Source organism: Oryctolagus cuniculus, chromosome 9, assembly GCF_051225735.1.
Source record: "Oryctolagus cuniculus isolate XC-2025 breed Fujian yellow rabbit chromosome 9, ASM5122573v1, whole genome shotgun sequence".
Classification (NCBI taxonomy): domain Eukaryota; kingdom Metazoa; phylum Chordata; class Mammalia; order Lagomorpha; family Leporidae; genus Oryctolagus; species Oryctolagus cuniculus.
In genome coordinates, this window is record NC_142875.1 from 64775978 (window position 1) to 64799800 (window position 23823).

The window sequence follows — 23823 nt, forward strand, 5'->3', positions numbered from 1 at the left end:
AGCCATTTGATTTTACTGGATTTCTCCTACAGACAATGGAGGCAAATCATCTCTTTAAGGAAGAGAGAAAGGTGAAGGTTGTTCCTGGCCTAACCTGATTTGATTTGTCCAGGGCAATGGGCACCTGAGAAGTTGACCTTTGTGTGGAGTGAAAGGGCAGAAAGTACAGACCCTTCTCTCATCCCACTTCATTGCACTTCTCATATTTGTTTGTTATGTGCTTCACACAGGGAGGAGATGAGGCCTCGAGACTGTGGTCAATGGCAGTAGAGTAATAACAGATAACATAATGGCATACTAATCATAGTTAACATGTATATATCCTTAACATGCCATGTGCCTGGCATAGCTCTCAATGCTGTCTATGATTTAACCCCTTTAATCCTCACAAACATTCTAGGTAGGTCTGTTGCTATTCCTAATTTACTGTGAAGAAAACCAAGACAGAGGGAGGTTCAGTGATTTTTTTCGAGCTCATGTAACTAGGAAGTGGGAGAGAGCTGGTGTGCAAGCCAGGCCAAGGCTCCTGAGAGAGCAAGAAAAATGTGCCGTATGTGCAGACTCCTAGCTGCTACCAGAAGGAGAACAAATGGCACTCATGTCCCTCCTCTGCTCTGCTGCTCATCCTGTGGCAGACATCACTAGTTGATCACAGCATTCTTTTATGATGAGCTCAAATGAGACCTTGGCATCCTCAACATACTGCTCTACCACTAACCTTTAGTAATTAATCCATCAGAAAGACAGACGGAAGCCTATCTGTCAGCTCTGAGCTCACTTTGTAAATGTCAATTAATTCATAAGGTTATTTAGAAAACTCTGTGTGTGTGTGTGTGTGTGAGAGAGAGAGAGAGAGAGAGCAAGCGAGCGAGCAAGCGCACATGTGCCTGGCATTGTGAGTGACTGATCACTCGATTCAGTTTGCATTTACAGGAGCATCTGCAGTGGGTTAGCAGGCCAGTCATATTAGGCACTGAGGTAACAACACAAAAGGTAAACAAATTTATGTCTCCTAATACCTTTGGATTAGAAGACTATTCTACATAAAGAAAAACTGTGATTTAAATTCTTTTGAAAGGCTGAGGATTCTGCTGTAAACCCCTTCTTAACCTGTTTTGTACAATCTGGCTTGGTACCTTGTGTTTTCATAGACTAAGACATTCTTTCACGTGCCCTTAAAGGCATTTTAGCATTCCCCTGCCATTTTTTTCCAGTGTCCCTCTAATTTTTTTCTAGCAGGGGCATTTATTTTCAAAGCTTTTGCTTTATACACAGTTCCATTCACTTGACAGCACTGCATTTGTCCTACTCTAGTGGGTAATATATTTACAAAGATCTAGCACAGAGAGGGACATGTTAAGAATGTTTGATTCATACTGTGCTAGAGAAAAGCCCTGAATGCTATTTTTCAGTATTAGAATTACACTTGGTATTTGAAAAGCAGGGATATTAGGATTCCAAGAGGGAGCTTAGTGGTAGAGTCACACAAGAAAGAGTTTCCCAGTGATAGAGGAATTTTCTCTTCAATTCAACAACCACACTTCCACAAAGGGAGTAGGCGTGGAGGATGGCACATCTGACTTGACAGAAGGGGACATAAAGGTAAAAACACTTGCATGGCTGCTGAGACTACCCAGTGCTCAGGATGTAGGTTGTGTGTATTCAGACTTTGAGGGATGTAGAAATCCAAAATGCCTGGGATGCCTATGTTGGGAGCAGAATTGGATCTAGAAAAGTAGCTTATTTATACTTCTAGGTCAACAGTAAGATGATGCAGGTGGCCTGGGTTTTCAAATTTCTGTACTTAGCTGGATCTGGCCATGAAGACACGACATCGAGGGAAGACACCCCACGGGCAGACGAGTAGAATGCACATGAGCCACTGCTAGCAGACAGCACACGGAGGCTGCTGCCAAATAATAAAACCCAAATTAAGGAAACATTGCCAACTGCAGAAATAGTATTGGAAAAATGTCAGCCCTGGGATGAGAACAAGCATTTCAAAGTCAAATACTCACTGCAGAGGAAGATTTCTTCTGGGGGGCCAAATGGGCACCCCAAGAAGCGAATTTGTGACTACTGACCTCACAACAGGTTGTAGGAATGTATTCCAGGAAACAAGTATTGACCACTGAAAAAAAACTTAGTCACATGGATGTTAACCAAAGTGCTTTTTGTAGAGCAATACCAAATTAGAGGCAATAAAATATCAATGATAGCAGATTGATTAAAAATATAGTGCTTCAGTACCATGCAATGTGATAGAGCCACTGAAATGTTTTGTAGAAAATTTAATAACAGTAAATATGAAACATAACACATTTTCATGTAAGTACACAAATTGTATATATATTATATAAATTTACTAGAGGGTTTTCAGAAGGTTTATGGATGTATGTATTATGAAAAATCTATGCATGGATTTCAAAATTTTGCCCCAAAATAAACTTACTTTTAATTCAACTTTTCCATGAACTTTTTGAATTCCCTTTACATAAATAAATGTACCTTAAAAAGCAGACTGCAAATACTATATAAAGTTTGATATTTGCATATGGATTATAATATATATGTCTGAGGAGGATATAGCCAAACTGTGAAAAGTAATTATCATCTCTGAGTGATAGTAACTTTTGCTTTCTTCTTTTTGCTTATATAAGACTACTTCAAAAATAAGCTGATTTTAGGGGCTAGTGTTGTGGTACAGTGAGATAAGCCACTGCCTGTGATGCTAGCCTCTCATATGAGCACTTATTTGAATTGTGGCTGCTCTACTTCCAATCCAGCTCCCCTGTTAATGTGCCTGGGAAAGCAGCAGAAGATGGCTCAACTACTTGGATCCCCTTCACCCGTGTGGGAGACTTGGAAGGAGTTCCAGGCTCTTGGCTTTGGTCTGGCCCAGCCATAGCCCATTGGGTTATTTGGGGAGAGAACCAGCAAACAGAAGATCTTTTGCTCTGTGTGTCTCATTTTTTTCTCCTTCTGTTGCTCTGCCTTTCAAATAAATAAAAAGGCCATTTTAATGCAAAAAGATTTGAAATCAATGTATACAATTTTCATAATCTGCATTTTTCATGAAGTTTTTAAAGACTTCTCATATAGCTTCTGAAACATCCACAATGAACATGTACTACTTGTGAATATGGAAAAGGGGAGAAATAAATTATTACTGTTATTATTACTAATTATTATAAACAGGTACTTTATGCTCATGAGGTCTCCCTGACTGCTCTGTGGGTTCCTTGCTTTGGGGCGTGGCTGTTGTAGCTGTGAACAGAACTTGGTCAGTAATGAGTCTGTGTGCACCTGTCAGCACCATGGACAGGGTTGGGAATTTGAGCTTTGGCTACATCTTCAGTTTGTTCTTTGTCCTGGGCCTTGTGGTGAGCTACAGCCACCATCCCAGTTCTTCTTCATAGAGATACTGTCTCCCTTACACATAGTTTTCTTTCTCCAAGTACTTCCTCTCGTCTAGATACGCACCCTCTTGCAGGTATTTTCCATACAGGTAGTCCTTTCTTTCCAGATACTTTTCCTCATATAGGTATTCATCCTCCTGCAGATACTCTTCCTCCTCGAAAGACTCTTCTTCTTCTTCTTCTGGAGATGGAGAGGCATCCTGCAAGTTCTCTTCATCTACTACTGCTTCAACCTCCTCTTCCTCTGAAGACAAAATCTGTGTGGAATGATGGGAAGTGGTGGGAGGGGACGCTCCAGGTGATTGGCTATTTTCAGCTGACATGATGGGGAAGTTTTAAGCAGATTAACCCCTTCAGCAGCAGGCAAAGTCACTTTATCATCCTGGTAACCAAGAGAGGAATAAAATCCCATTAGTCAGTAAATACAGTCAATACTGCATATTGATTTCAATCTATTTGTGTGCATTCATTTCATTCAGTCATCTTTGGAGGGCCCTTTAAGTATGCAGATCAGTACATGGAGGCCTATGAAAAGGCACAAAGAGAGGGAGCAGAGACTTTACTGGCATTGAGCTGATTGGGAGGTCATATCTGAAGGCAAAGCCTTTGAAATTACTGCAAGATATGAAGTAAGCAATGAGGACTGGAGAGAAAAGGAGGCATCAGTATTTAGTGGTTTGATTATGAGGGAAGATTTTTATTTATTTTTCAAGAGCTAATGCTCCAACAGACAAGACAGAGACTGTTTTCCAGGAGCTGGAAGAAAAAAAGTATTTCTGTCCGGCGCTGTGGCTCACTTGGTTAATCCTCCGCCTGTGGCGCTGGCATCCCATACGGGCACCGGTTCTGTCCCGGTTGCTCCTCTTCCAGTCGAGCTCTCTGCTGAGGCCTGGGAAGGCAGTAGAGGATGGCCCAGGTGCTTTGTGGGGAGCAACTCGGACTAGACTAAGTTACTGGAATTAAGACTTATTCTATACATCTGCCCTCCCACAATATGGCGCTGGGAGAGGAGGAAACAGCTTCTACACAGCTGCCTCCAGTTCAACCAATAAACAGCAGGACCTGCTCCTGATTGGAGGAGAGCAGCGTACTCGGCGTGTGGGTAGCAGAGTTGGGATTGGTGGAAGAGGACTATAAAGGAGGAGAGAGACAACATGCACCAGGAACATCTATCCGAATAACACCTGAGCAGCCCCCGAGAGAGCCGGCCGGCGGTGTGCCGCTCCCCTGCGGAAGTGGGGAAAGCGGCAGGGGGAACCGCCCTTCCACGGAGGTGGAAGGGACGGTAGCCAACCCGGGAAGAACCAGCAGCAAACCCGGGGAGGGCCGAGCAGACGAAAGAACAGCGCAGGGTTCAGTGTCGTTCCTCCATGAAGAGGGGGAGCGACAGTGCTTGGGCTGCTGCACCCGCATGGGAGACTAGGAAGAGGCATCTGGCTCCTGTCTTTGGGTTGCACAGCACTGGCCGTAGTGGCCATTTGGGGAGTGAACCAACAGAAGGAAGATCTTTCTCTCTGTCTCTCTCTCTCACTGTCTATAACTCTACCTGTCAAATAAAAAAAAAAAAAGAAAAAAAAAGTATTTCTAAACATAAAGTGAAAGTATGATGGAAGTGGTATGTGCAGGATGATGTAGATACACTGGTTGGGAGGCACTCGGCCAATTAAGACCCTGGTGGTTGGAAGTCTGCAGGGCACATTCTCATGGCTGCCATGGCACTGTCACCTTGGCTAGAAACACCGCTTACTGTTTATTCACTCAGCCTCAACTGTAATCCCCAGCCTCAACTCCACGGTGAGCATCTTGACTCCTTCTGGAAGTCTCCCAGGCTCTATTCTCTGGTCCACCATGATGCTATGCTTTGGATATGGCCTGAGGTCTCCCAAGGCTTCTTGTACTGAAATGCAATCTCCATGGTGATGTATTGAGAGGGTAGGAACCTAATCTAACCATGGTGTTTACAGGAGAGGCCTTTGGGAGGTGATTAGGATTAGATAAGGGAATTCAGGTGGACCCCCATGATTGGTGGTTATATAAGAAGAAGAGAGTCCAGATTTACCCAAACACATGCACACACCCTGTCTCCCACCATGTGATGCCTGCACCACCTCAGGACTCTGTCAGCGAGGAGGCCATCACCAGATGAGGCCCCCGGACCTTGTTTCTCCAGAACCTGGAGCCCAAATTGCCCTCTTTTCTCTATCAGTCAGCTGACCTCAGTTATTTTGTTACTGTACTGAAAATACCAGACTAGTTCCTTCTACATTTATATCAAAGTCATTATTTTGCTGTATTCCTTGTTTGCACACTTTTCTTTCCAACTGTGTGAACAACTTCTTCTTCTTCTTTTTTAAAGATTTACTTATTTATTTGAAAGACAGAATTACAGAGAGGCAGAGGCAGAAGCAGAGAGAGAAAGAGAGAGGTCTTCCATCCACTGGTTCATTCCCCAAATGGCCACAACAGCTAGAGCTGGGCCAATCCAAAGCCAGGAGCCCGGAGCTTCTTCTGAGTCTCCCAGGTGGGTGCAGGGGCCCAAGGACTTGGGCCATCTTCTGCTGCTTTCCCAGGCCATAGCAGAGAGCAGATCAGAAATGGAGCAGCTGGGACTTTAATTGGTGCCTATATGGGATGCCAGCAGTACAGGTGGCAGCTTTAGCTGCTATGCCACAGCACCAGATCCTATGTGAACTTCTTAATGTTGGTGGGGGGAGTGTTGATTTTTTTATAAATCCTTTTTGATTCCTTCCTGCTACTACTGCCTGCAGTGTGACCACCTGTGGTGAACATGGCATCTCTAGTCTGGATTACAGGCTTTCCTGGGACCAATACAGCTGCCCTGCTAGCATTCTCCATGAAGATTATTGTAAACACCTAAATCATATCAGGATATCCACCACTTCAATCCTCCCAGCAACTTTATGCTGTACTTAGAATACAATGTAAACTTCATTGTGTGTCCTCTAGTGCCTGCCTGTTTCTCTGACCTTGTCTCTTCCCATCCCTTCTCCACTGCCATACTTTGTCATTCTTTCCTCCTGAACTTATCACTGTATCTAATTATGTAACTATTTCTATGTTTCCTTGTTCAGACTTTCTTATTCACTAGACCCAAGTGTCTCAATGACAATGACTGGTATGACCTGTTCACCACTCTACCACCAATGGTTTATCCCAGAATCTAATGCATGATAAATGTCCAGTAAATAGGTGGTCAGTGACTTAATGAAGGGCTATACAGAAGTGTCTGCAGAGGTTTATTCTGCACAATGGGATATGCTGAAGAGCCTGCTCATTGGGGAGGCAGCTGGTCCAGAAACCTCCTGTTTGCTCTGGGGAGTTAAGAGATCAATATTTATCCCGTAGTATCATGGGAAGCCAGCCAGAGGAGATTGCCAGGGTCACTTTTAGCATACAGTCTGATGCTTACAATGAGGGGTGTAGTGGGGAAGGATGTTCATAATGGCAAATGGGCACATTCATCCACCTGCAGGGTAGCTAGAATCCCTGGCTTATGGGATTCTGATACAGGGCTAGCCTGGGGGCCATGTGGTGAACATCATGGTGTGCCATCCAGATCCCTTTTCAAGACAGGGCTTCCACCCAGCCATGGGGAGTGTGGTCAACAGCCTTTACCTGCCAGCTCCTTCAGGATCTGCCTCGATTGCAGTAGCCCCTTCCAGGAGCCGTGCCCTTCTCAGGACAGAAAGATTCAAGTGAGAAAATGGGGTGGGTGTTAAAGAACCCAGCCAACCCCAGGTGGGACACCCCTGAGAGGCAATGTTCACCCTAGTGCTCTCCAGGCTGGCCAAGACTTGCCAAGCCAGTTCCACAAGTACCACCTCCCTCTGCTAGGTCTTGCTTCTACCTCCTTCTCTTTCATGAATTGATGCTCAGAGACACTTTGCATCTCAGCACTTTGTACCCCAGAATCCTTTTCCAGAGAACCCACACTGAGATAGCCAGTTGCTCAGAATGCCAATCTGGAAAACAATTGACTGCAAGAGTTGGTCAAGAGTTGGTTCCTTGATGGTGTAGATGGTTGGGCTTGGAGGTAGGGAGTAATCAGACCCACCTGGAACAAGGGAAACTGGCTTTGCTGAGAGATGAAGACTGTAAAAGTAGAGGAGCTGGTGGCTGGAGAACTCAAACCCATTATTACACATTTTCTATTGAGTAGTGTCAAAAGTCAAAATTAAGTCAAAATTAGTTATAGATCTGGTTGGCCTTTATTTCGGACTCATGAATCAGCACTAGACAATAGCAGAAGAGTGGGTTTTGTAAGGTGAGAACAAAGAAGCGGCAATAAAAGAAAGCTGATAGCTAACCTCAGGCTGTTTCAGTTACTTTTTCCTGCAAGGTTTAAAGCAGAAGAGGATCCCTTATGATATGGACTCAGTTAGACTGGATCCCCTGTTTTAGGACAAGCTGATCTGTTTTGGGAATCTATGTGGTTCCTTATGGTTTTCAGTTTGATTATGTGGCATTTAGTGTGAGTGATTCTGTTAAAACCAACAACCCCCAAGTAGTGCCTTGAATGCAGATGCTAGATATCAGCAGGTTTCAGTCTGCTAACCTCCCTCCCATAGTTTAAGAGTCCTTGCTCTGCCTTTTGACAGCACTCAAATCAACGTACTGGACTGAGGGAGTGGCACAGCTGTCCCTACAATGTCCTCTTCACTGGACTCCTGAGGTCATTGGTTCCTCCCACAGGCAACAACATCTTGATGACCAGTATTGTCTCAAGGGGGTTTTATTTAGTAGACTTTCAGGTCTGGGCAAGGGAATTCCAGGTCCAGGGCAGAAAGTACTGAAGCCCACTTGGCCTTGATAAAAATTCCTTGAAGAGTATGGCATTGCTGGCCAACCAGGAACTTGGACATGAGGGGGAACATCTAATTGGGCCACAGAACTGCTGTGACTTCAACCAGCCCCTTGTTGCCTGATTGGAGGCCAGCATGCGGCTGGCCTACCCTTTGTTTCCCTTGTTCCTGATTCCCCCTTCCTTGTGGCCTCCTTAAATACCCCAAAGCACCCTCATTTACAGAATGATTGTTCTGGAGACATGAGTCTTCTACCTCATCATCTTTTGATAGATTAAACTTGTTTTTTTTTTTTTTTTTTTTTTTTTTTACCCTCAAACCTTGTCCATGTTATTTGGATATGGCACTGTGGACAAGGACTGAGATTTTGGTAACAGCATCACTGGCTGATGCCCCAAAAAGCTCAAAAATATTTATTGTGACTCATTTCTACTTGAAGATCTTAAATTTTTCAAAGCAACTGGCATCCTCCAAAGTTGTTTTTGGGATTTCAGCGACATTCTGGGGAGCGATGCAATCACCAGCCACCCTGAACTTGTCCAGACCCTACTGTAAGGGCAACGCCTGCACAGATGGGTCAGCAGGTGTCCTTGTTTCACTTTAATACTAAGATCTCCACCCCAGGAGGAGCTTAAGCCCTATTACCTTAACATGTGATACATGTCAAGACATGTTTCTGATCTACACCTGCATGGACTTGTGTCCACACCTATATGTGATGACAAGATCTCCCCCTCTTGCATATTCATTTCCCCTTAGAATAAAAGATAACCATTTCTCCTTGTTTAAGGAATCACAGCTTTGGAAATGATTCCCTGTGGTCTCCTTATTTGACTCAGATAAATTACTTTGTGTGACAGCTCCCTTCTGGTGCATTTCTAATGAACTTGCCAGGAAATGAGCACATAACTTTGGGTGGTAACACTTCCATGCTAGTGCCTAGAGCTGGAGTTCAGTCTTAAATGAGCACCTCCATACTTCTTGCTCAACAGTGGAGACCAGGAAAGTTAGTATTAAAGCAGCTTTTGGAACAAGAGGATGCTTGTGGCCATTTGCTGGACAGTTAAGAAATGATAGAGCTTGAGAGCTGGGCCTGCAGTTGACTTTCTCTTTTCTGGCTCTGCAGTAGATGCATGTCTTCGTGTGGGTTGCCTCAAATGCAGAGGAAGCAAAATATTTATAATACATGAGAAGTAGAGGAAGCTGTTCTTGGGGCAAAGGGCAAGACACTAGAAAGCTCTAGGTCCTCTCTCTCTCTACAGAAGCCTCTTCCATTTCAAAGGAAGCCATCCAGCATGACTTTGCCTTAAAATCTAAACACACCATCTACAACTTCTTGCTCTTGATGCTGTCTACATAAGTCAGAGGGAGGGATGGTGAACAGGGTGACAAAGATACTTATTGGACTACACTTTAGTCAGGTTCTTAAACTTTCTTTCAGGCCCATCTGTGCCCTCCCTTGTAAAATTCAGTTTTAGCAAGAACCCTGCTGGGAAAGGGTGATGTTGAGATGGAATCGTTCCTGAGAGGAGAAACGTGGTGGGGGCAAGAGGCGCAGAGTCACCACACAGACCCTGGGAGTCGGGTGAAAGTGGGCCATCTTGGCATGGCCTTCTCATTCCACCACATTTCCCCCTTTTTGTTTATTTTTGAGCAACAGGAGGCATGATTCTTGGCCATACCATTGTTGACCCTGTTTCCATGTGGTCTCTGTACGCGGCTGTGCTGTCTTAGGTTGTCCCCCAGGGGATCTTACCCATCGTTGACTAACCAGCACTCAAATCAAGAGTCTACAGGATTGCTTGCTCAGATAGGGGTAGGAATGAGGAATAATGGGTATCAGGAATGGCATGACCTCACACAGGCTGTGGGCCAAGATGGTCGCTGGCAAGCGAGCATCAGTTACTCAGGAATGGCTTTGAAACCCACCTGGCAAATGGAGCCTGCCTGGCAACAGGCTGTGATTGGATGGTTTTGGAAACCACATGGCAAATGGAGCCTGCCTGGCAACAGGCTGTGATTGGATGGCTTTGGATACTACCTGGCAACAGGCTGTGAATGGTTAGAGCATAAACTGCCCCTTGACCGGATTGGCTGTCTTGGCTATATAAGCTGCTGTACTAACTGAAATAAACGAGTCTGCGGGCTGCTCGCCTCTGGCCCACTTTCACCTGACTCCCGGGGTCTGTGTGGTGACTCCGTGCCTCCTGCCCCCACCACGTTCCTCCTCTCAGGAACGAATCAACAGCAACAGGGCAAGATATCCCACCTAAAATATATTTCTTTGTTGTATTTCAAGTTGGTTATTCAGAGAAAATCAGACCTCTGCAGACACAGGAGTGGCTCTGCCAAGCTGTCCTTTTGTAGAGGAGACACTTGCAGCATCTGTGCACATTAGTGAAGGAAAAGCAGATACAGACAGGGTTTCTCTGCTAAGCTCCTCTCAGTTCATGGGGAAAAAAATCCTGCCACAGGAAGAAAGGGGTTGGAGGCCACATCTGACCCAGGCAGAGCTTTCCCCCAGCAGCTGAGGGCTGCTGCTTGGAAGATTTTTCTCTGCTTAATAAGACAAGCTTTGTCGTGCATTCCTCTCTGCCATCTTTCAGAATTTGACCCACCTCTTGAAGAAGCCCTAACCATAGTTTTCTATTTCTTCCTTGCAGTTCAGAATGTTCCAGAAGGCCCAGCCCTTTTGCCCCTCATTTGAGTCTTGCACTTTGTATATAGCTCCTGTGTTTAGGCACATCATACAATTTGTATAACTAACCCCCTCCCCCTGTTAATCTGTCTATTGCCAATGTACTTCATAGACTAAAATAATCAAGCGTTTAGAGGGAAAACAGTAAAGTTAAGACTTCCCTACATAGCTAAGTCAGTTCAGTGAGACCTCCGGCCCCCTCTCTCTGTATCTGACCACACTGTGTATCTGAGTGCAGTCCTCATCCTCCACAATCCCCCAAGTGATGTCTGGTCACCCTGCCTGTCTTCTGCGAGAGTCCTGTTAGCTCAGGTTCACCAGAATCCCCCTACCCCTGACATGTCTTAGTTGATTTCCCATCCACCCTGTGGATATCCTGGGGTTTCCTCTTGCTAATTTTCTATCCACTGATCCCTACCCTCCCTACCCTTGGCTGTAAATTCCCACTTCCCATGCTGTAATCAGAATGGAGCTCCGTCCCTTTTCTCCTGTCACAATAGCTCTGAATAAAATCTGTTTTTACTCCCTTAATGGCTGTGCCTTTTTGGTTTTGATGGCGGATCTGTCCAGCTCTGCCCTGGGAGGGGTGGGGAGCACCCGTAGGCACAGCCACTCCATCAAAGGCTTACACATCAGGGTTCCTTGCCTTTCAGACTTTTTAGCTGCTTAAGAGATCCAATCAGCTGGTCCCCTGGACAGCCTGAGTGCGTTTATCAACAGCGTGCTGTCACTCAGAGCTCCAAGTCTTTTCTCTCCATTTTCTCATCAGGCCTTGTGAAAAGGGCCCAGTCAGCCGCATTCTCATGTGAAAGCGCAGGAAAGAAACTGCATTCCAGACACCCTCCCTTTAGCTCTTTTAGAAATTTGTTTAGAAAAGCCTACAGGCACTGAAGATAGTAATGGCACCCTGGCATCCAGAGATACCCATCTTGGCCCAGTGCAATGGCCGTTTCAGACAGCTTGTGGGCTAATTTCTCCAGTCATCACAAGGAAAACAACTTTACAATGTAGGTGGTAGCTCATTAATCTCTAGCCTGGCTTCGCAAGATGGCTGCCTCCATCAAATCAGGCTGGTGGATATATTTTACTTGGCTTAAATACTGTTTTCCTAAGAGTTAGAGCAAATAATGAGGATTGACAGAATTCCCAAAAAAATTGTAGGTTGTGGCTTCTCTAAGCAATAGGAGTCAAACCTGGGCTTGCTTTCTGATGTGGAAACTGACAAGAGAACATTTCTGAGATGTCCTAAATTTAATTACAAGGGTTGGAAGATGGAAGAGAGGAGAGATAGGGGAGCTAATTGATGTGGGGGATATAGGCAGGAGTATTAGGTAGAAACAGGTGAGCTGGAAGATTGTTTTCTCATAATTTCTGCATAGCCTTGCATCATAACTCCACCCCTTATCTGTCAATCCAGCATGCCCACACACCCACTTTCCTGTGATGCACCTGTGTCTTATCCAGGATCAGGAAAAAGGAGGTACCATTATGCGCACAAGGAAGTTAAATGCCACATACAGGGGCCATGACATTCACAGAAAGCTTCATATACACTAAATCCCACCCAGACCCCACCCCCTTCATATATTCAATTAGGGCATCACCCTCCCACCCATAAAGAGGACTGTTACATGTGAGAGCAGCCCTTTTTGCTTTTTGGTTTCTGCCCCTTGTTTTTGGGTCTTTCTCTAGCCTCCTGTTCTCTCTCTACTCACAGGCCCACTCACGACAAGTATCTCTCTGTGAGGGGTTGCCCACACTCAAATGTGACTGTATATTTATTCTATTTTAAATAAATCCTGTACACCATATTTATGCCCCTGTTTCAAATTCTAACCTCTATGGGGCAAGAATTCAGAATAAAAATTAAGATACTTATTCCCTTAACATAAAGGGTTGGGGATGGAGGAGGGGAGAGAGAGGAGGTTAATCAGTTAACAATGGTGGTTCAAACCAACAAAAGACTAATCCACAGTCCTGAATGTATTCTAAGACTTTGACCTTGATCACCAGGTGCTGTCTCCCCAGCCAACCAGAAACAGCAAGTGCTTCTCCTCACTGCCTGCCCTGCTGTCCCCAAACTTTCCCCTTCATTTTATCCCGCCCTTCTTATCTAGAGCCAAGGTCAGTTCAGTGTCAACAACCTATGCTGTCTTGCCTCAGGTTTTCATTATAAAAATGCTCTTAGCTTTAGGTCCAGCAGACATATTTCCAACTGCCTTGCAGTCCCACTGTTGGTAGTCGTGAGAGCTTACCCCCCGACCCGATCCTTTCTTGGGTAGCATCTGTAATGGCCCAATAAACCCACTTGGTTCAGAGATTCCTCAGTCTCATTAGTTCTGGTTTAATGACCCATTGATGCTGACTCGAGGCTTCCCTCTTTGAAGAGGACATGCCCCTTCCATTGCTGCCCATGTCCCCGCCTCTGCCTGTGTATGAATGCTGGATTCAGAGGCGGGTTATCATCACCTGCTCTAAAAGTCGAGCGACCGTTCTCTGTGTTCAGGTCTCCAGCAAAAGTGCAAAAACAGCAGCTGCACTGAGGTCTGATGTTCCCTCTGCCTCCTCAAGCATTGGCTTTATCTTTCTGGCTCCTGCAGAGAGGCTGGGCCTTGCTCCAGGCTGCTGTTTTGGTGGGGGCAGGTGTAACATTCAAACCATTCACCACTGAACACTTGCCCTTAGCCGAGTACTGGGCACATGTTAGGCACTCAGTAGCACAACTGAATGAGTGAATAGAGGAAAGTATTTTCTCATGTGCTTTGTGCTTGGTCAGCTCTATTTCCTAACGATGAGTGTGTGCTGAGTGAGTGAAGCGGGGTAGACCTTCACGCAGAGGTTGATGCACTACACAGTCTTCTAGATGGAGTTCTGCACCGCACGGTCAATGTGAGGCTGACTCATTCCCTATGTGGAGGTATTCCTGTGTCCCCTGTTTGATTCTGAGGTCAACATTCTTAGTAGCAGCAAAGGAGGAAGACACAAGTAGCGAAAACAGCCAGGACACGGCTCTGTGAGTGGCTGACTTGATGACGAGACTGAAAAGAGAACGAATGATCACCACCTCTGGTTCCCAGCAAAGGACCCAGCAAAGGGCTCCAGGCCCTGGCTGTGGTTGTGTAGGGAAACAGGGCTCTGCTCTGCCTCCTGTGACCAGAAGCTGCTGCTGCGCCTGAGCTGCTCTCTGTCCTCTCACGGGGGCCCTGACACGTCCTCCTGACTTTCTAAGCACTTTGCTACTTCAGAAGCTAAATGAACACAAAGGGACCGGCGGTTGGATTTGAGCAAAGTCCTTGGGGTAAGGGAAGGGAGCAAGAAAAGGATGCTCTAGGGCCGGCGCCGTGGCTCATGTGGTTAATCCTCCACCTGTGGTGCCGCATCCCATATGGGTTCTAGTCCCGGGTGCTCCTCTTCCAGTCCAGCTCTCTGCTGTGGCCCAAGTGCTTGGGCACTTGCACCCGCGTGGGAAACCAGGAAGAAGCACCTGGCTCCTGGCTTCGGATCAGCGTAGCGCTCCAGCCGTAGTGGCCATTTGGGGGGTGAACCAATGGAAGGAAGACCTTTCTCTCTGTCTCTCTCCCTCACTGTCTTTTCTTTTTTCTTTTTCTTTTGACAGGCAGAGTTAGTGAGAGAGAGAGACAGAGAGAAAGGTCTTCCTTTTTCTGTTGGTTCACCCCCCAAGTGGCCACTACGGCCGGCACGCTGTGCTGACCTGAAGCCAGGAGACAGGTGCTTCCCACTGGTCTCCCATGCGGGTGCAGGGCCCAAGAACCTGGGCCATCCTCCACTGCCTTCCCCGGGCCACAGCAGAGAGCTGGACTGGAAGAGGAGCAACCAGGACAGAATCCGGCGCCTCAACCGGGACTAGAACCCAGGGTGCTGGCGCCTAGTGAGCCGCAGTGCCGGCCTCCCTCACTGTCTAACTCTATTTGTCAAATAAATAAATAAAATAAAAAAAGACAATGATGCTCTGTAGGAAGAGCAGGTTTGTGTGGCCCTTGGTGGTGGCCTTGGGCTGGGAGGGACAGACAGACAAGCACATGGCTTTCCAGTGCCACTGTCCTTCCCTCCTGTGTACTCCTGATTGAAACCGAGCTTCCATATAGTGCCTCAAATGCAGATGTGAGAGCCCGTCAGGCCTTGTCTCCAGGCCTTCCTCCCTTGGCTGTGACTTTGACAGCAAATCAACCACTTACTAAAATTAACTCACCGAATGGAGGGAGTGGTGCAGCTGGCCCCGCAAGGTCCTCAATCACCAGACTCAGCGGGGGCATTTGCTTCTCCAACAGCTAACACCTTGGTGTCAGTGCTGTCGTGAGGGGTTTCTCTTCCAGGAACCCCAGGCCCTGAGCAATGAGTTACTACCACCTGCACATAACCCCCAGGCTAACTGGACCCACTCTGCCATTACCAAAATTCCCTAAAGAACATGACATTGTTGACCAATTGAAGGAGGGCCACAAGCATTGCAGACCAACCAGGAACTTGGACATGAGCTGAGTATGCACCAAGTTCAAACTGTAAGAACCTTCACCACTAATCCCTCGGGAGTCCCGTCTGGCTCCTTTCTGCCGCCACCCTGGTGTCAGGGGTTGGCTTTCTGTGTGTTGGGCGCGTGGCCCCTTTTTGGGGCATGTTCTATCTCATGACCTCCAGAACTGATGTGATTCTGGGGAAGCAGCCCAAGGACTTCAGTTGACTCCTGGGCTCCTGCCACCAAAGGGCAGTTCTTGATCACCACCAGACTCGCTCAGTGCTGCTCCCAACACGCAAGGCACAGAACCCCGCTCCCCACTTAGGGCATTTGCTCTGTCTGTCCTCTGGGCTCTTCCCCCAGATCTCTGCCTGGCTCATGGCCCCGCCTGCTGCCCTGTTTACTGTCACTCTTCTTACGGTGCACTTCTGGTCTCCCTTAACCTCACCTACCAACAGACTAAGTAAGTGGCTCATGGATGACGAGTATTGTCTGTTTCCTCTCATCAGAAATTTACTTCCCTGAAGGCAGGGACCTTGTCTTACTGATGTAGCCCAGGTGCGGGGAGCCCTGCTTAGCACATAGCCGGTAATGATACTTAATGAGGAAATGTGTGAATCAGGAGTCTTTCTTGACAGTTCCCTCACCATCCAGTAGATGGCGTGGTTCCCAGCGCCTTCACCACTTTGGCCACTACTAACGTGGCTGAGCCTGGAACAGAACCCGAGCCTGGTTCCTGACTGAGTGGGCAGAAACGAGGCATAGATACCGTTCCGACCTCGCTTGGTGGGTCAGGGCCCAGTGAACTCTGTCCACTCTGTGGACACATCTGGATCCCTCACCCCAAAAGGGCACGTGGGTTCCTGTCTCCTCCCACGGGGGCACTGCCTTTCTCCAGCTTTGTCTAAATAATGTTTTATTGGACTGCCGGCTGTTTTGGAACCCTCTCGGCTTCATTCTTCTATGTCCAGGTGCTGCGGCAGAGAGCCCCAAGGACGCCCAAGTGGCTGAGGACTGGCTAGGGACCCCCGGCTCGCTGCTCTCCGGCCAAAGTCAGGAGAGGCCGCGGGCAAAAAGCTAAGCATTCTGTCCAGAAACGGCTTTCAGTTTTCGAGGGAAACAGAAGAGCTCAGAATCTCTGCAAACGTCAGAAAAGTCGTTTGAGGGGAAAAAATGGTTTCTTTTCAGAGTGGAAAAAATGAGCTCAAAAATGAGAAGAAGAGCAGCCTACTAGGAACACTGTTGGAAAAACAAGAAAGGTCTTGAAGAACACGGCTCTCTGAGATTCTTCCCTGGGGCCCCATCCCAGGACTTTCTGGAGCTCCTCTCCCTCCTCCTCCTGAGCCCCCCACCCTGCACCCTGAGGCCCTTCCCTCTCTCCTGGGGCCCTCTCTCGCCTGAAGCCCCTCCCCTCCTCTTTCGGAGGCACCTCCCTCCTTGGTTCCCCAAGAACTCTCCCCTCTGTGAAAGTTTCCCCCTTCCCTAGTGGATGGTCGGAGAGGGCCAGTCCCTCAGGCCCACCCGCCTTTCCCTCCAGGAATCCCTGCTGTCCTCTGGCCTGAGGGGTCCCAGCCTGACACCCTGGAATGTTCTAGAATTCTGCCCAGAGGCACCATCAGACTGCCTGGGCTATCATTTTGCACATCTGCCTTGTCCTCTTTTTATTGAAATCAGGGAAATTTCTCCATGTACTGCTTCCGTTCTCCACTATGGCTGAACAACTGGTACGGTGCTTTGAGTTGTAACACGCTTTTGCCGGCCTATAATTTATTTATCACAGCAGCCTTGTGCAGTAAACACTATCATCTACACCGGGCGGATGAAAGCACCAAGGTTCAGAGAAATCAAATCACTCCACCGAGGAAGTAGCCAATCCAGGGCTTGGACCTGGGTCTCTTGTTGCCGAGTACCACGTTCTTCCCCGACAACAACCATAATGTGTTCTTCGGAGAAGAGCGCCTCCTAGGGGCCCATCTTGGAGTTACCCCCAGGGCTTTCCTCCCAGCAGCCTGTTCCCCCAAGCTCTAATCAATCATGCATCCTGATAGACATGAAGAGGAGGTGGAGAAAGCAGGAGGGAGCTGCTGGGCTTCTGGCATGCGCTGAGCACTATTATGTGGCCAGGACAGAAGAGCATGCTTTGCTTTTTTCTTTTCCATTCACAACCATTCACAACCAAAGCTGCTAGATAACTGACCCTAAGCCGTAGTTACTGAGCTCTGTCTTTGGCATTGGAGGGAAACCAGGTCTGTGTACTCGCAGTATTTTAAACCCCTCTGCGAAAGAGGTGACAAACAAGATCTCTCTCCATCTTTACATCTCAAGTTCTTAGGGATTCCTTCAAATATCTGCAGGCTTTCATGGCAATTATTTCAAAGAACAAAGAAACAAGTTTTAGATTCCCTGCTTGTGAAAAGGAAACTCATTTAGATGGAAAGACACCCTCAGTTACAAGCTTACTGTATGAATTTTGTAGAGTCATGTGGCTCATCTTTCAATGGACCTCCCTCAAATCATTGAAACTTATCAGCAACAAAGCAGGATGATTGGAACTGTTAGAACAGATGGCATATTCAATTTCAGATAGCTCAACTTAGCTTCTCAGTGGAAGAGTGTTTTGGGATGGTTACCCTGCCTGCACTGTCACTGTGCTGAGATGTCAGCGTTTCAACACATACAGACACATGAATGGGACACCTCACGGGATGGTAAGGAGCAGGTGCCAGGAGAAGTTGCCCCATTTTGGCTGAGCTCCAATCTCAGAATGCAATTTTTGAACACGTTTCCTTTTCCTACTACCTGGCTCTAGATTTCTTTTCTCACTTAGAGTATCAAGAGTTTGACTTAGAAGGTCTGTAGGTTCCTTCCTACCTTGTGTTCCTAAAACTAACTAAATCGTTCAAAGCCCTCGGGGCCAGTTATGTTGTGAAATTCAGGTACACTGGCTATTTGGCTAATAGAGGGAGGGGACCTAGGACAGCACCCCATGGTGAATCTTACTTAGTAATATATCTGCAGAAAATGTGTACATTTTCTGTCGGCGCTGTGGCTCACTAGGCTAATCCTCTGCCTGTGGCACCGGCACCCAGGGTTCTAGTCCCAGTTGGGGCGCTGGTTCCGTTTCAGTTGCTCCTCTTCCAGTCCAGCTCTCTGCTGTGGCCTGAGAAGGCAGTGGAGGATGGCCCAAGTGGAAGACCAGGAGGAAGCAAGCACCTGGCTCTTGGCTTCGGATCAGCGTAGCGCTCCAGCTGTAGTGGCCATTTGGGGGGTGAACCAATGGAAGGAAGACCTTTCTCTCTGTCTCTCTCACTGTCTAACTCCTCCTGTCAAAAAAAAAAGTGTACATTTTCACAGAAAATGGGATGAAGAAAGAATTTTAAATAGTCCTATCATAGTTTAGGTTGGACCCCCCCCCCCCACTTGAATTCTAGAAAGTCAAATTTCAGGCCAAACAAGATTCCCACAAACTTATCAAGAAGACTTCCAGTTTTTAGAACCTTGGCTAATTTACAGAGAAGGGATATTAATACAGCAATGACCATTTCTTTGGATGCTTTATGGATGGTAACACCAGCATTTATCTGAGGTACATTCTTAATGGGAAAGATGATAGATTTAAAATGCTTTTTCTGTAGGAATCTAAAATCCACTTCACGGAGATCCAGGATGGCCTTGCTGTTTCTGGGATCACCGTGTGGCTAACATGGAGGACAGTAAGAATTATCAGAAATTGTGACTGTTTAGTCTTTTTTTTTTTTTTTTTTTTTTTTTTTTTTGACAGGCAGAGTGGACAGTGAGAGAGAGAGACAGAGAGAAAGGTCTTCCTTTTGCCGTTGGTTCACCCTCCAATGGCTGCCGCGGCTGGCGCACTGTGGCCGGCGCACCGCGCTGATCCGATGGCAGGAGCCAGGAGCCAGGTGCTTTTCCTGGTCTCCCATGGGGTGCAGGGCCCAAGCACTTGGGCCATCCTCCACTGCACTCCCTGGCCACAGCAGAGAGCTGGCCTGGAAGAGGGGCAACCGGGACAGAATCCGGCGCCCCGACCGGGACTAGAACCCGGTGTGCCGGTGGCGCAAGGCGGAGGATTAGCCTAGTGAGCCGCGGCGCCGGCAGAAATTGACTGTTTAGTCTTCAAGACTTGGATCAATGTAGCCCCATTAGGCTCAGGGCTCAGTACTTACAATGTTAGAGAGTGAACTGAATCCAGTCCAAGAGGGTTTTCAACAGTAACAGCTGAAAGGAAAATATTTTCTGTTCAGATATACAGCAACTTAGGCAGAGAACACTTTATTTCCTAATAATACTGGCGGTCAGATATTTTGGACTGACCTTTGCGGGTCAGCAGCTCTCCTTGAATACCCAATAAGCAAACTGAACCTAAGAAACCATCTGTCTTACAGTATTTTCCTCGTCTCCCACCCCTCATCTCTAAATGGTATAATGCACCTGTGCACTCAAGGCCCCTTTAGCTGCAGAGGTCCCATAGGGACATGTTGGGGTTTAAAGTTTTGAGGGAAACACAATACTGCACATCTGTTAGACATCGTATGAACTGCTATCTTTAGTTATACTACATTCCTTTTAATGATGGCATATTTTACAAAGCTGATTTTTTTGGACAGATGTTGAGATAAAAAGCAAGTACTACCCAAAAACCCAGTGTGGCACAGGAAGTTAGGATGGCTGAGTCCAAGACTTAAGGAGTTGTGTAGCCTCAGGGGGCACATATGTGACTTTAGTAAGCTGTTGTGGCTATTTCAGAATGAGATAAAAAAAACATTTTTCTTTAATTGTCAGGTTAAATTTTGACATAAGTATGTGACACAAGGATGAGACACAAATATTTATTAGGTTACTTGGACATCACTACTTAGTAAATGGAACCATTAGGAATTTCTTTTGGCTTAGAGTACTGTGAAAAACTCACTGAGATGCTAAGGGTGCCAGTGTTGCTGAAAGCTTGGTCCCTGTCCCTGGTGCCAAACAGAAATAACAAAGTTTTGGGATAAAGAAAAGAGAACATTTAATCTGTCGGCAGATGAGAGGGTAGCAGACCTCAGGCTTTCAAGGACTATTGCTGTGCTGGATGAGATGGTCTAGGGGTTTATAAAGGGGCTCCGAGGAAGGAGGTGCTGGTATGGTGACGTCACAAGCCATAAAGGAGCTGCAGGTCTTTGGTGTAAGGAGCCAGGGCTCGTCACTAGGCTGATGGCAATGCCTTCCTTCTCAGTTTCATCATGATGGTCCTTGAGGTCCATGGGGAGTGACATTTGGCCCAGTTCCTCTGTGTACAGCTTCATCTTGCAGGTGCATCAACATCCCACAGCAACAAAAATGGACAGTTTTCCTCCGGAGTTATCACTGTGTAGTCTCTCTTTGATTTGTCTGATCCTTGAAGCTATTTCCACCCAGGAAGTTTCACACCAGTAGTTTCTAAGGGGATATCGGGCAGGTCCAGCCTGCTAGGACACACTTGCTTAGTAACCTATAATCAGTCATGTATAGGTTCCCCATACGGTCCAGAAGCAAGGTGGCTGGATTTTTAGAGCAGCATTAGGTTATCAAATAACATGACTTAGCATTTCCCAAACAGCCAGCACCCTCCCTTTTGTTCCAGAAGTGGCAGCACACAGTGAGCTGCATGTACTGTGGTGGACCTGCCGGAAGTGAACCAGTGTGTCTCCTGCAGTGCCTCACAAGTGGCCTTATCCTCAGACACAGCCTTGAGTGACGATGTCCAGGTTTCTGAAATGTACGCCATAAATCATTTTATTTTTCCCAAATGTTGAGTCGCTACTCCCAGTCCCACTCCTTTGACAATGACTCTCAGGCAATCATGTGTGAGAACCCTATCTTTCTAAACTCTTAGCCAAACTAGGTAATCTCATAAAGACAAGGGCTTCTTATATTCTTTGGGAAGAGAGAACAGCTTGTTAGTTAATGAGGGCTTCATTTTCCTTAGCAATACTCATGATTTATCATATGCAATTGTTCTGGGTTGGATAGTTAATGAATGAAGCAACTTCATTTTATTATTCTTCATAGCAGGCAAGCTCTACATCCCTTATGCTTCTGTCCTTTAACCAAGAAAGAAAGACTTGCAAAGGAGCGTTCCTAGAATTAAACCAACTCGCCGATGTGTTTCCTTCTGCAGCGGTTAAGTCCAGGAAGGGTGCCCTGCAAGGCAGCAGCAGGAACAGGTGCAGAATCACTCAACGTCTCTGGTAAACAGCAGTAGGGATTAACAGAGCTTCCTTTAATAAGATTAATTCTGAACTACTAAGAGCGGCTTGGCATATCCCCAAAGATACGAGGCATTTGTATCTCTGTAAGATTAAAGGAGCTTTCACACAAAGCAATTTTAGTTTTCATCATCAGAGAGAGGCTCTGGCGGGGTTGCTGGAAGGAGGCACCCTACAACAAATGGGTGCAGCACACGACTTCTTGATAGAAAAGGCTGTTCACTCAGCCGGGAATTGTGCTGGTAGCTTTCACTGCCCAGAACACCCGGGGCATTGTTCCTGGACTCTCAGGATTATGGAAAAGAGGCCCTGGGTTAGGAATCAGCACGACAAACACCCCAGGCAGGTGGCTCTCTGGTGATAACCTTGGGTTTCCAGGGATGGGGGCTCCGTGCTTTCAGAGGCAGACTGTTTGACAGCTCCAATAAATAATAATGGCCATGACGCGGGTAATAATCACGATAACAAAGATCACAGCCACCATTTGTATGTGCGAGGCACTGTACTTAGCATGTAACAAATGACACAGACGTCTGCCACTAAATCTTCCTCCTGTGGGTTCCCAGCCAGCCCGCCCAGGTCTGCGCTCTGGAGCTGCACACAACGGACTTGCTCCACGGTAAGCTACAAGCACGAGAAAGCGGCTCGCGTGTTCTTCACATGTTTGTTTGTTTCTGTCCTAAACTGGTTTATTTTCTTTTGAAATGAATACAGGTATTTACATGGATTAGTATTAAATTTCATCGTGCCGGTGTTGCTTCACACTCCCAGGCTGCGCAAATATTTGTGAATCCTGGGTTTAGTACTCAGTGCATTAGTCAGACCTTATATAACATGAGCCTGCAATTTGTAAACCTCTAAGTCCCCCCTCCCCCTCCCCCTCTCCTCCCTCCCTCCCTGCCTCCCTCCTTTCCTTCCCTTCAAATGCAGCCACAGAGAGGGAGACACACAGAGAGATCCTGTATCCGCTGACTCGCTCTGCAAATGGCAGCAAGCAGGAACACTGGGGGCCCAGGGGAAGCCAGGAACCTGAAGCTTCATCTGGGTCTCCCACATGGGTGGGTGCAGGGGCCCAAGCACTTGGGCCATCTTCTGCTGCCTTCCCAGGCACATTAGCAGGGAGCAGGGGATCCAAAGCAGAGCAGCTGGAGGACACAACGGTGGGCCCCTTTCACCTTCTTTTCCTCTTTCCTCCCACAAGCATTTATGAGAATGCTGCATCAGGCACTGGGGCTGGCAGGTTGCATAAGGCCCACCTACAGGCCTCGAGAAAGTTTCTTGCTTAATCAGGAAGACAGAAAAATAAACTAAAATACAGCAGAGTGTGATTATGTACTAAATGAAAAGGTTTTTTTAAAGATTTACTTATTTATTTGAAAGAGTTACAGAGAGGGAAGGAGAGAGGGAGAGAGGGAGGGAGGGAGGGAGAGAAGGAGAGAAGGAGAGAAGGAGAGAGGGAGGGAGGGAGGGAGGGAGAGAGGGAGAGAGGGAGAGAGGGATTGGGAGAGAGAGAAAGATCTTCATCTGCTGGTTCACTCCCCAGATGGCTGCACTAACCAGTGCTGGGCCAGTCCGAAGCCAGGAGCTTTGTCCAGGTCTCCGACCTGGGTAGGCAAGGGCCAAAGTACTTGGGCCATGTCTCGCTGCTTCTTTTAGACCATTAGCAGAGAGCTGGATCAGAAGTGCAGTGGCCAGGGGATGCTGGCATCGCAGGCAGCAGCTTTACCAGCTAGGCCACAACGCTGGCCCCCAAAAGAGGGGGGAGTTGTTTCTCGTTTTTTTTTTTTTTTTTTTTTTTTTTTTTTGATAGGCAGAATTAGACAGTGAGAGAGAGAGAGAGAGAGAGAGAGAGAGAGAGAGAGAGAAAGGTCTTCCTTCTGTTGGTTTACCCCCCAAATGGCCGCCATGGCCGGCACTGCACCTATCTGAAGTCAGGAGCCAGGTGCCTCCTTCTGGTCTCCCATGCGGGTGCAGGGCCCAAGCACTTGGGCCATCCTCCACTGCCTTCCCGGGCCACAGCAGAGAGCTGGACTGGAAGAGGAGCAACTGGGACAGAATCTGGTGCCCCAAGAGGGGAGTTTTAACATGAGTTGGAGGAGAGTAATTATCTGTAAGGGGAGTCAGTGGGGGCCCAGTAGAAAGCCAGCACTACCTCAGGATCCTGGGG

The 23823-nt window shown here is 47.1% G+C and overlaps 1 protein-coding gene across 1 annotated transcript in view; it reads right to left on the bottom strand.

Moving 5' to 3' along the window:
- The window catches only part of ERICH6B (glutamate rich 6B), a 74305-nt gene that overhangs the window by 46749 nt on the left and 3733 nt on the right, over nt 1-23823 (bottom strand). The window contains exons 2-3 of the mRNA XM_089303301.1: nt 19596-19647; nt 3437-3801 (exon numbers count right to left, since the gene is read on the bottom strand). Of these exons, the coding sequence (XP_089159427.1) occupies nt 3437-3742 (306 nt within the window). The 5' untranslated portion in view covers nt 3743-3801; nt 19596-19647. The remainder of the gene's footprint in view (nt 1-3436; nt 3802-19595; nt 19648-23823) is intronic.